At 34.9% G+C, this 13576-nt stretch overlaps 1 protein-coding gene across 7 annotated transcripts in view; it reads right to left on the reverse strand.

The window, feature by feature from the left end:
* Positions 1 to 13576, reverse strand: part of MAP3K7 (mitogen-activated protein kinase kinase kinase 7) — a 50220-nt gene that overhangs the window by 24957 nt on the left and 11687 nt on the right. For 5 of the 7 annotated variants that reach the window (XM_064508788.1, XM_064508790.1, XM_064508789.1 and 2 more), the window contains exons 3-11: positions 12696 to 12761; positions 11823 to 11868; positions 11119 to 11257; positions 9882 to 10006; positions 5908 to 6036; positions 4655 to 4785; positions 3518 to 3599; positions 2159 to 2310; positions 646 to 805 (exon numbers count right to left, since the gene is read on the reverse strand). In XM_064508788.1, coding sequence (XP_064364858.1) covers positions 646 to 805; positions 2159 to 2310; positions 3518 to 3599; positions 4655 to 4785; positions 5908 to 6036; positions 9882 to 10006; positions 11119 to 11257; positions 11823 to 11868; positions 12696 to 12761 — 1030 coding nt within the window. Of the gene's footprint in view, positions 1 to 645; positions 806 to 2158; positions 2311 to 3517; positions 3600 to 4654; positions 4786 to 5907; positions 6037 to 9881; positions 10007 to 11118; positions 11278 to 11822; positions 11869 to 12695; positions 12762 to 13576 lie in introns of those variants that run through there. The other 2 variants (XM_026093423.2, XM_026093421.2) reach the window with 2 other exon arrangements.

Here is a 13576-nt window from a genome sequence, read left to right on the forward strand (position 1 = left end):
CACAGATTCAATATTTAGACGGAATAGTTTATAGCTACCTGAAGCAAACCCAGCAACACACCTGTAGCTATGTGTTTTTTTTTTTTAAAACAAAAACCAAAAAGATATAAGCACTTTGTTATTCTGATAAATAACCTTCTTGTTTCTCATTCTGAAATCCACTTCTGTCAAAGTGCATTTTAAAACTTCTCAGGGAACATGCCAAACTTTAAACCCACCTTTTCATTCCAATATATTAGAATAACCTTGAAGGAAATGTTATCCCAGTAATAATTATGATAGCAGAGATGGAATAACATTAATTTGGATGCAAAGGTGAAAACTTGTGCACTTGGAATAGGACTGATATTTAAAAAAAAGCTCAGAATTATTTTAGAAAGGTAAAAGTCTAATTCAACAAATGTAATCCCTCTGTAACCTCAGAAGCACCCAATTAAAAAACTCAACCTTTTTGACAGTTGAGTGCACAACTGTTAAAGAAGCCATTTTTTCCTCCATACTTAAATGATAATAAAGAGTACATGCAGGGTTTAAATATTTTCATACGGCTAATCTTATTAACCTTCTGTAAGACCACTATGTTTTGCATCTTCCTTCCTTCCTTCCAGTTCTTCATTCTATCCCCCAAACACCCTTTATTTTTACCTGTGGTGGAAGCTATTCTTGCTTCTATTTCAGACATGTCAGCACTCATCCTTTTGGCTTCTCCTGAAACAAGGGCTGACTGTGGTCGCCCACGAACATCTGACAAGCTCTCCACACTGCTCCCGCGAGATGGGGGTAAACTCAAACGGCCAGGATCACCCTATTTCAACAACCACATTTTTAGAAAGAGGAAAAAAATCTGCAGGAGCCCCTCCATAATATGCTCAGTATATAGCTTAAAATATATTTCTATAATTTACATTAAAAAAGACAATATTTAAATTTGTGTAATTTATAAAATGAAAATATTTTAGCTAGTATCAGCGCACAGAACCAAATATCTTGTAACTTTCAAAAGAACCTAACTTCACCCAGACTGAAATTGAGTAGAATTATGCCAATGTTGGCACAAGAGAATCCTTCCAGTTTTCCATCCCAGATGAAATAAAACTTAGTATTTTCACAGTTCATATAAATGCTTAATCCTTTCATGTCACGCTATTATGTTGGTGTTAATTTAAAGAAATGAGTTTCAAATATAATGTTACTTTTCTAAACTAAGGAATCCTCCTAAACTAAGAAATCCTTTTAATTTAAAAGGATTCTTTTCAGATTTCAGAGATATCTTATTAGAGCTTCCCAATTTATCTTTTCAGAATCATTCAGTACTTTTCTTGCCTTTTTATGTTCTTTACTATAACTAACTGACTCTAACTTTGTACTACTTTTGAAAGGAAAGACACTAATGTTTCGTTAAGTTCAATATCTTCAAAGCATTATTTGAGGGAGGATCACTAACTTACGTTAGCGACCAACTCAACCTACCACTAACTTAAGTTAGTGAACTAACTTAGTCTGAGAACCACCTACATATTTCCCAGTCAGGGTCCAAGACTATCTGCAAAATATTCCTGATGCAGCTAGAGCAAATGGTTATTTGGAAAATAATTTTTCTTTTAGATTTGCAACTGCCTAATGTGCAACTTTTGAATTAAAAAAGCAGAAGTGTACAGGACAGTCTTGTTGCTTTGAGCTCCTTACAGACTCATATTCTTTGTATTTCTCTGATTTGCATGTGTTGTTTCACTCTGTCCTCATTTCACTATGGACAAGCCAGCTCACTGCTGTAACTGCAGCTATGGCCTGGAAGCAACTTCTGGTTACTACTGCTAACAAAGGAACTGTTACTACTTTTTGTTACAGGAAGCAAGAGTACAAGGCAAAGAAGAAACTAGTTTACTCTCTATTTCTGTCTATGTTTACAAGTAAAACATCCTCCTTGCTACAACCCTTTGTAAAAAAGGACTGTGAGTGAGCAAGCCAAATCATATGTCTCTATGGACCACCAGGATATGCAAAAAAACACTCACTACATTTAGAGACCATACATTTAAAGACCACTGAATTTCAGTAAATTGAAAAAAAAACTAAAATAGATATCTAGCAATTACAACATTTGTTCAGCTAAAACCTATTTCATTATTATGGTTCAAAATTCCATGCATTTGCTTACCGGCTGCTTAGCTGTATTTTTCATTTGCTGTGCCAATTTTGATTCTAAACGTTTAATAGTGTCATTGGTAGAAGTTCCTTGAAAGTCACTTGGTTCTATGTTAGCATCACTCTTGTTACTTGTGTTTGTGGAAGTGATGTCCATGAATGAACCTAGAAATCAGCAACATGGAAAAATATTTAAGAAACTACCTTTCCACTAAAAATACCAAAGTGTATTCTTTACTGGGGTCTACTCAGAAGCCTAACTTTGCTTTAAAGCACTTTTTTGAAAACTTTTAATGAAAGCCACGATGCAAGATTTCCATAGATCCATTAATATAAACATGTAAAAGGGGAAAAAAAGCCACAATATTCTACTAAGTGCTAGGATAACATTTTGAACTCAAGGTTTAGCTCTGTCTGAAATTGTTGCAGTAGATGTTACATTAACAATACAATCAGCAACTTCATTCACAATTAATAACAAGGTTCTTCATTAACCATGCTTTAGAACAACAACAGAGAAACAAATACCTGAAAGTAACAGTCAGTATATATTAATAACTTAAAAAGATAAATCACATCTTAAAAATCATGTGCTGAAGAGTGGAGAACAGCTAGTGAACTCAGTATAATGCTGCCACTGAAAAGACTCTGTAATGTAATTTGCAAGTCACTTTAAGTTGCAAACCAGTCAAGGAAACTTTATCCAGAACAACAGGAATTTGTTTGGAGAAGGAAAAAAAAAAAACCCACAAAGAAGAGCAGTGGAAGGTGAAGACACTTCAGCTAAAAACTGATAAAGGATGAAAACTACTCTACAAAATGAGAGGACTGAGTGATCTTTGTTTCCTATTATAAAAAGAATTTTTTTCTAGGGGCAAGACTATCTGAAAACCTAGCCCAGGTTTTGTTCCATTCACCTTTCCACTAATAAAAGGAATTTTTGTACTTGTTTTATATTAGTATACTTATGGCAGCTTAACATAAAACAACTGCAAGTTTAAATTGTGGAGACCATAACTGAGAGCAGCTGCAGTTTCTAGAACAGTAAAAAATTTAAAAACGCCAGCTTCTAAACATTACACATGAATGAAAAATATGTCATCAAAAAAGGGAGACCTTAAATCTGGACATTCTGAGATAGCCTTTATCTATGTGTTCATTCTCATTCATGGTCCACTTCAGCAAAACTATTTGGATGAAAACACTGAACATAATGTGGTGTAAGATATTAACAAAATACTGAACTCTTGCCAATGTTTAAGATTTTGGAAAGGTGAGCTTTCCCAATTGAAGTTCAAAGGTGAGACTGGGCTTTATAATCCACCTGATCATTCCATGTTCCTGTTCTTTTCTCTCATTTATACAGGTGTACCTGTACTAGTGGCAGAGTTGCTTTGGCCTTCATCTGAATACTGGCAAGGATACTGCAGAGGTTCATCAGCTCCGGGAAAGTACTGTGGAAAAAAAAGTCATGTGTTAACTAAAAAATAATTAAAATTTGTTTTTGATTTCTTTAAATAGTAGTTTATAAAAATAATTTATAATTTACTTATCTAAAAGAGAAGTAAATGCAATTATTTTAAGAAATATTTTACAAAACATGTATGACCTTTTATTAATTTCTCCATATTTGTTGCAAATGAAACGATGTAGCAGACTGTCACTGATAGCTCTTTTTCAGTCTGGTTCTATAAGAATATCCCCAAGGAATCCTGCACTGCTGATAATCATAATGAAATCACTTCCATGATGCCATCTATCCAATACTCAGTATAACATGGCATAAGGACAGAACAATGAATATTCCATAATATGAAATATGAAAACTTGTTGGGTTGATAAGATATTGAAGGACATTACTGCAAATGAAAAACCTTAATAAGGAATCCAACTTGCTGGTATTCTGTGGAAAGCTTTCTGGATTAGAAAAAGATGCAAATAATACACATGCTATACTCATGAAGTGTGGTGTTTATTCAGTATCATTTTCTACTTTTCGATTATTTAACAAAATAAAAAATTCTGCCCCCCACCCAAAAAAAGGTTGTTGAAATAACTGAAATATGAAACAATACTGCTGTTGACAAAAATATTACAGCCTTAAACAACATTTGTTCACTTTGCAGTCTTCAAGAACAGAATTATGCACATTCTGGTCTTCAGGGGAGCAGTCAAAATCCAGGAAATGGCTAAGTGGCTTGCTCATACTTCCATGTTAGAAAAACAGAAAAAGAAACTAGACAGCATAGCTCTGTTATAGCCAAAATTTTGTTGGTCCAACTAGCATTGGTTTGATCTCTCCTGTAAGCAGAGAAATTGAATTAATCCTCTTCTCTGCCACTATGTTTCATATCTTTTTAAGGTCTTGCCTACAAAATCTGCTTTGATAATCTGCATCTGAAGAGAAAAGTGTGGATAAAACACTGAAAAAAGGCATAGCTTTCATAATGTAATTTCCCAAAATAATTGTTTAAAAAAAATGATTAGGATACTAAAACAAATTTTATACCCGCATCAAATGTGTCATTATTTTGACAATTTCCTCCATGGATGGTCGTTGTGAAGGATCCTTCGACCAACAACGGGTCATTAAACTCTCAATCGGTTTAGGTAAGTTTTTGATCAGTGGTGGCCGAGTACCTACAATTGAAGTTAGAAAAACTCCTTAATTCGCTCAGCGGACCATAAGAAGGCTGATAGTGACTGACCTCTTTCTGATATTTTGCTAAATACAGGAAAACATAGTAATCACAGTCTGAAGGAACTGGTCTGTACTTAACGGCATCTCAAAAAACAAAAAAAAAAAAAAAAAAAAGAAAACCCCACCCCACCCCAAAACACCCACACTGAACAAAAAAAAAAATTCCTTTGCTTACACTACGTACAAGTTACAATTACATACAAGCATGCAGAAATAAGTGAAACGTTTCTTTCAGTAGTGGTTTGAATAAATTAAATGACAAGATGTATTGCAATGCTAATTGCAATGGCTAATTAAAAAGTTACCACTTTCTAAAAAGCAAAGCCCTAGTCAAAGCTAGGAAGGAGGCAGTAGTCAGTCTTTGGCTCCTAATACTGTACTCATAGGGGAAAAAAAAAAAAAAAAAAAGGTATTTTTGAGGCAGCTTTTGCTCTTAAGAACTTCCTGAAATAGTACTAAGTACTGGAAGGATCAATTTTGGGCCATTTTTTCATGGCCTAAGACAGAATTTATATAGACATATTTTCAATTACATATCTTACTTCAAATATATTATAAACTATTGAACTTTTTCTTTGTTCAAGTTTCTATTCTTTTTACTATTTCAACAACGAATACAATTTATAAACATTCAGTTGTGTTTAACACAAGAGATGCAGTGACATTGTGTATAGAAAGCAGCAAGCATTTAAAACATGCTGGCTATAAAAAGTAAGACATCAAGTAAAAGTACCACACAGGTTTCAAGTAAGATGAAGCATGATAAAAATCTGGAGAAGTAAAAAAGAGAATTTTTTAAAAACAAAATTGGCTCTTCTCCCCCATTTGTTCATGCACCACAACTACATGTAGCAGGAAATGCAAGCACTGTAGCAACCAAATAATACAAAAACCTCATACTGGCACAAAAGTGGCTGTGTGTAACTGTTAAGTCTTTATGACAAACGTGCACATTTACTGAGGTATAAAACTGAAAAACTATTTAAGTTACACAGTTAGTGTTTAGCAAATTTATGGGTCAAATACACAACTTTAAATGCAGTAAAATATTTTCAACTCACCATTGTGAACCGCCCACATTATGCGGAAAGCTGGACCACCAATCTCATCAAAAGGTTTCCTACGGGTGATTACCTCCCAGAGAATAATACCCCAACTGAAAACATCACATTTTTCACTGTAATTGCTACCTGGAAAAAAGTCATCACTGTAAATTGTTTCTTTTCTATATAACACATTAAAAAAGAACTAGAGTTTCTGTTGATAAATAGTTCCATATGCTTCCTTTCACCTCATACTAGTTTTGTTGAGAGAAAAAGTTTTCTAAAGCAGCTTGATCCATGCCAACTTAAGTCTGAAATCGTTTGACAGCATGACCATCAAGAATCTCTCTCTCTGGAAACCACCCTTCCCACTTGGAGTCTTCCCAAGCACGATCTATTAAGTTTCAAAAGTCTCCTGCATTCAGCACTTACTGATGAGGTTTGTTTCCTCTCAATATTCTCCTTGAACTCACTTCTTCCATGCTAGTCACAAATATGTCAGCCAATAACATCTTAATCATATGCATCGCTGTTTATTAATTACAAGCTTTAGCAGGACCAGTAAGTTACCAGGTGAACAAATCAATAGATTTCCCAACTCTTCACCACCTTATTTCCTCCTTGCTTATTATCCTTACTCTTTTTGTCACGTCATAATTTATGATGAAAGAACTTGGAATAGGTAAAGTACTTCTAAGTCTCCTGTGGAAGTTGCAGAAGACATTTAGGCAGTAATAAAATAAAGAATAAAAATGTTCAGAGACTGCAAAAGAAGAATTTGTGCTCTGTAATCATAACCCATGCAAATACTGAAAAGAAATGTGAATGACCAATGACATGACAATAAAGTCCATGAATATAAATGCTATGGATTTGTTCATCCGTCTTCAGGCATGAAACAAAAATGGCATAAAATGACCAATAGATTTTTTTGGTAATATGCAATCAGAAAGCATCGCTGAGATAACTCATTTCATAAGTAGTGGAATTAATGAAGCCTAGTTTCATGTGGATATCGACTGTATAGCAACCCATTGCAAGAGCCTCCACTCTCACTACGAGCCATCATCTTTTGCCCCTATACCTCTGCCAAACCCTGAAGCATGCTCTCAGACCAGCTCTTGCAAGCTGGCCAGCCTGCAAGCCAAACAGAACAGACAGGCTACAGTGTGAATCAGAAGCCCTCTCTCAGTGGAGGCACTAATCTGGACTTCTCCCAGCTGCTGATTTTACAAAACTCTTACGAACGTAGCATCTCCAAGACCCTTTGCACTTCTCAAACTTGCTGAACATGGCCTAATGAGTTGAAAAGTTACTGAAGGGGAATGACAAAGCCAGCCTTGTCAAGCAGCTTTTTTCAAAGATGCTGGAGAAAAAGGTAGTGGTCAACAATAGCAGATTGCTAAGGAAAGCAAAACAGTTCCTCCTCCTATGCAGCCATAGCCCTTCTGGCTACATTTTCATCCCTTCTTAAGGCACTTCACTTCTACCAGCCATCCTCCTCCCCAGTAATGGCAAACAGGGGCCCAGGAAGAGCTTTAACATTGCCATTCAATTGTGTGGAGCAAAGCACTGAAGAGTTCACTCTCCCTCCCTTAAGTCAAAATGCTACAGTGGCAACAAAAAAGCAACAGCTTTTAGATTCCTCCTCTCTGCCAACAACTGGCATTCAAAGATCTGCTGAGATCACCTTCCAGAGGACAAAGCCTTCTGCAGCAGCAAACAATTGCTTGGTCTCATTGAAGGAATGAAGGTCCCATGTGGTACAAAGCGGGAGACAGACACACAGCCTATGATAGCGAAGCAATGTAATTCTCCTGCTTGGGCAAGGAAATTCAGTTTTATCTTTGTGGCTAAGAAGTCTTGGACTAGCTGTGGAAACTGACAATGCTAAAGAAGTATCTAACATAAAAAACAATACTCTATGTTGTTTCATTATGTAATGATCAAGGTAGGATAAGCAGCAGATGCACACAATCATTCCTTAATTTATCCAATTATCCCAAAGCAATTTTAAATAGTTTTTTTCTAACAGGAGTTCTGAGATTAGAGTACTTGCTCCTTCAGTTAATCTTGATCTAAATGACATTATTTTGATTTAGATCACTTGATCTGTAAAAGACTTTAGGTGCCCTAATATTTAAAACCACATAAAAATCTTTATATTAGAGCAATTATATTTCAATAAGCACTCTAAGTCTGCCATCTACAGCAGAGACAGTTCTTGCCCCTTCATTGTTCTTGTCTAAAAATCTTAGTTAGTACTAAAACAGAATTAAAATATTAACATTTATTCCATTGTTGATTTCTGATGCGGTAGTATATGCAAACAAGTTCTTAGAATTCTAAAGTCAAATGTCTAAATTGTTAAGTGATTAAGGACTATTTCAAGATTAATTTGATACGCTGTGTCATAGAAATTACTAGATGCCTTTGTATTTGATCCTTATATAAAGATTTGCATCATCATCAGTAAATATTTTTAGAAACAAAATACAAAACAACTTTAAACCCAAGGCTTTTGCTGTCAACCAAAAATAAATTTGCAATACAAGATTTACATTCTTCTGCCTTGTTGAATTTATATATGAGAGAAATTATGGTATGTGCTGTAAATCCCTGTTACAATATGCTCTGCATTTATTTCATAATCTGTTTTAGGAAGGGATTTCTCACTCTCGAAAAAAATCTTGCTTCAACACAGACTAATTACCTCTAAAAGAAAAACAGTCCTAAATTATACAAGTTCATTTAATTGTCAACAAGTGTCAGAAGAAATGTAGGTGCCACAACATCAAACGCCATAATGACAAACTTTTAGGCACCAGAGTGCAACAGAACCAGCCTTCGGGGTCCTCTAAGCAGTATGTGTGAGAATTGGGTACATTCAAAACAAAGGCTCCAAAGCCAGTGTTTGGGAAGAAACTCCTCCCCAGAAAGTTAAGTACTGACATGTAATTTGCTGCTCCTCTCTGAATAAGAACAGAAAAAGAAAAGAGGCTACTTGGATCCAGAATCTGGGAAACCACTGCTGAAGTTAGGCACTTGCAAAATGTAACAACAATGGGACTCCTGTTTCCTAAAGCAGGGAGATGACTTCTCCAAACCCCCTGCTATTCACAATGATAAACTTAAATCTAAGGTCCTGACTGGTTAAAATGTGTCTAATTTGCAGTCTAATGAGGACTGGATTATTTCCCAAATAATCATGCAGCAATTTTACCTAATTACTAAATGTCATCAGTCTTCCCCAGCTATACTCTGACAAATAGCTTGTTTTCCTACTTAACTAAATTAATTGTTAATAATGAGTTCCTTAGTATGTGAAAAAGAGGAAGTACATCAAACCTCTAGAGACAAGGAGAAACTATGAAGGAGACAAGAAAAAAAGAACGGACTTTGGACAGAGTTATAAGAAAGTGGGGGACTGAAAATGAAGGCAATTATGTTCAATTTAGAGACACTAACAGCGATATTCTAAAGATAAAAGCTGATCAGAATATGGAGTGAAAGTAATGGCAGCATATTTCAATATCAGAAGAGTTTGAGATTCTTAAGTAATCTCAGAAACAGAACAATCCTGGAGAAGCAGCCCTCCAGCTGTGTTTTAGTTGCATATGGTTGTAAAATAAGAAACAGCAGCAGTCTAAAGGTACGACTTATGTAAACCTCAAAACCAACAAGTAATAGTTCCAGATCTTCAGGTAATTAGCTGTTTTATGTTAACATGATACAGTCTGTCCAGTGCTCCTCTTTGAAATTCTCCATAATTATTTGCCAATTTATGGTCATACAGAAGCCATTGTTACCGATTTTTAAATAAAAAATAGACTCCTGCCAAGACTTTCTCTCACCTCTTACTTCAAGCTTTAATAAGTCGATTAACATAAAGTGCATGTAAACGATGCTCTTTTTCCTTTTATCAGATTTTTTTTCAAAGTTACATTCCTAGAAAGAACACACAATTTCGACACTGTAAATTACTCCGTTACCTTCAAAAACTTCTGGTGCCATCCAAGCAGCACTTCCCTTATTGTTGGTCATGTGTGTTTGAATATCACAGGCTGTACCAAAATCACAGATTTTTAGAACTGTCCCCCCAGCTACCAAGAGCAAACTGCCAAGAAAAGAAAACAAACAAAGAAATCGAAATTGTGGGATGAAATAGTCTGGTAATAAACCACTGCAATTTTATTCCAACAAGTATCACTTTAACATAGTTGAAATTCTAGAAGGTTTGCTTCTCAATATTTAGTTTTATAATTTGGAAAAATAAGTAAAGGTCACTGGTGCCTAATCTGAGCATACAAAATAGTGTAAAAACAAACAAACAACCCAGCAAATACATATTATAATTAACATTTGTATGTGATAGATTTTAAATAAATACATGTAGGCATAGTAATCCACCAAGCACATATTGCGATAGTCTTTCATATGCCAGAGATCAAAACCTAACAATCGTGGTGATGTAATGATCAAGACTCCCATTAATGTCAGTCAATGTAATTATTTCTTTAAATCAAGGAACTCAAAGTTACACGTTAATAGCTGTCTAAATCATAACCGGGGAAACGAGAAAGAATTAGAGACTCATGGTGTGGTTTCACATTATAACTTTATCTGGTATAACTGCAGGCCACCACCGAAAGGCGATGATGCTGCTGATCCCCAAACCTGTTTCCTCCTTATCCTTGGAGTCAGGCCTGAAGATTGTGTCCCTGCAAGATAAGTCAGATTAACAAACTGGAGAGAATACTATTTATTTTTGCTTTGATGAAAAGTGGTGAGAGATTCTGGCTGAGCATGTGGAACAGAAAGGAGGAGGGCATACAGAAGGATGATCATGTTGGAAAAGAGCTCAAATACACTAGATTAAGTGTGATGTAGAAAAACAAAACAAAACAAAATTGGTAGTAAAACTGAGGCATTTTAAACGCCTCTGCTTAGGAACCATGTCCCTATTAAAACCCTCTTCCAGGATGGAGGGCAGGAACAGGATGTTTTTCCCCTATTTAACAGAAGATAACTGAGTACAGTTTGTTTCCTGTACCATTCATCATTATTCTATAACCAAAGTCTCAAATGCACAGCTTTTGTTTAGAATACACTATATCAAATAAAGTTGGTACCAATTAAAGGTATTTCTTCCAAAAACAATAAAACAAATATATTACAAATGACCTCAAATTCAAATTGTAACAAGTTAAATATTAGCAATAAACCTACTTGGGTGGTTTCAGGTCTCTGTGAATTAGAGCCTTTGGTTTCATACTGTGGAGATACGCCACTCCTTGGGAACACTGTAAACACCAACTCATTGCATGTGCAGCAGTATAATGAGGCAGAGGTTCAGCACCATGTAGCACTGCAAAACAAAGGCACAAACTAAAAAGAACTTTATTGCATATTACAACAGAAACAATGGAGTGAACAACATACCTGTTAGAAAGATCTGTGTAATTTAGCTAATTATTTATCAGTACCTCATCGCTACCACTGAAAATCTTTTTCCAAATGTAAAAATAATGGAAATCGTCAAAATAATAATTTCCAGTTTTTAATCTTTTTCATAATATTTTTTCATTAGAATTCTGCTATACAATAACTAGTAATATGAAAAATGATGCCTATTTTCAGCTATACCTAGTGAAGTCTATATTAAACTAGTGCGCAGGGAATTTACAAGTAAGGGACAGTCTTGTCAGCTGAAGTTTTCCCACCGGAAAACCTTAAATGACTTATGCAAAATATAAAAATCTGGTATCAAGAAACAGACTAGTGGGCTAAAAAATGACTTTTAAAGCATACTGTTTTCTATTTAGAATTCTTTTAAAAAAATACATATAAGAACAATTTTACATTTCAGATTATGATTTCCCTAACACTAGCACTTCAGCTCCAGGAAGACAGTATGTTGAAATGATACTCACCATTGTATAGAGAACCTCCTTCAGCATACTCCATAACAAGACACACCTTTGCGGGGATGGGACAAAAAATAGGGATGTTTTAAATGTAGAGGCAGGCAAGAGATTTTGTAACCTGAAAGGCAAGTGCTTTCAGAGGAACAGAAAATTTATCTATGAGGTAAAGAATCAGTTTGAATGGTACATATTTAGGTATAAGAAATATAAATTAGTTTCATACTTAGTTCTCACTGTAAGTTAGGAGAGAAGAAAATGACATGGCCCCCCCATTCTTGAAAAACAAATGCTGTCTTCAAATTGCAATTCATTTGCCTTTGCTATTTTTTAGAGGTTTTTTTTAGAATTTTAAATATCATGACAAAATAATTTAGCTAAAAACAGTGATGGAGCATTATTTTAACCAATTAAATATCCCATATTAGAATTAGCTAAGGATGTATCTGTCCTGTCACAGTACTTGCTTTTCTGTTCTGAGAATTTGCAGGGTTATTTGCAGCTGTGGCAGAAATAGTGACTCTTGAAGATGGCATAGATGGGAATTGGAACTGATATACAAGCTGTGAATCACATATTGCTAATATAGACTATAGATACAAATGAAATTACATATGTAGTACACTACATGTCATTCTGTACAATAACAAGATAAATTGAAATTTAATAGTGTCTAGAAATAGTGTTTGGGGTTTTCTTGAAATAATTTATCTTTTCCACAGAAAAATTAAACTAAAAACACCAACCAATCTCAATCTCTCTATATATATCCTTACTGTGGCTAAAACATACAAAATATATATAAAATATACCTTTTGTGGGTTGATGCTTGCTTATGGTAATCTTTATCAATATGACATAAGATGACTAGCTATAACTTACTGGGTTTAGACAGGCTCCATATAGCTTGACAATATTGGGATGGTTTACTCGCGACAGTTGTCGAAGCTGCAATACAAATCACACCTCATTTCACACCACAGGAAAAAAAATGCTAAAGCTTTGTTTTCACATTTATAGTTTATATGTAACAAAAGTAATTACAGTTTTATGTGCCTGCATAACCATGATACCCTGCATAACAGAGATTTTAGGAATTACGAGACTGATGCCCCGGTTTACATTTTTATTTATGTAATTAGATTTTTCTCCACCTGGAACTGAATTTTAAAATTAATTTCTGTAAGATTTCTTTTAAGAAAATAAACTTATTTCATTGTGTAGTAAAATCACTTAAATAATAAAAACTGTGCAACTATGGCTTTCTGAAGTTTTGTGCTCTTTTGGAGCCTCCTATGTTGGAATCAGGGTTGTCTCACTTCCTGACCATCTTTTACAATATAGAAAACTACTATTCTTTAAAAAAAGAAAAACAACTGTAAGATAAACCATGGGATTTAATGTCATACAATTGCAAGGAGCTGCTGCTGCTTGTACTGATTGATATTGAGTGTTTAGAAGCATCACGACTACAGAGATGACACCGTTTTGTACTGAACTTCTCTTTTGCAAGTAGATAGAAGAGCATAGCAAAAAGTAATTTTTTCCTTTTGTGCAGATTTCTGAGGCGGGTTTGTGCTATCACATGCTGTTCTTCATCTGCATCATATGTGCTATCATATGCTGTTCTTCATCCAGTCTAGGGAGCTGATGGTATTTTTTTCTGCACACTTCGGAAGTTCTAACAGAACAGAATGGATTATTACATCTGTTGCTTGCATTGTGTGGGTTTCCTGAATCCCAGTAACTCTTATAATATTTCT

Source organism: Dromaius novaehollandiae, chromosome 3 (assembly GCF_036370855.1).
Source record: "Dromaius novaehollandiae isolate bDroNov1 chromosome 3, bDroNov1.hap1, whole genome shotgun sequence".
Classification (NCBI taxonomy): Eukaryota; Metazoa; Chordata; class Aves; order Casuariiformes; family Dromaiidae; genus Dromaius; species Dromaius novaehollandiae.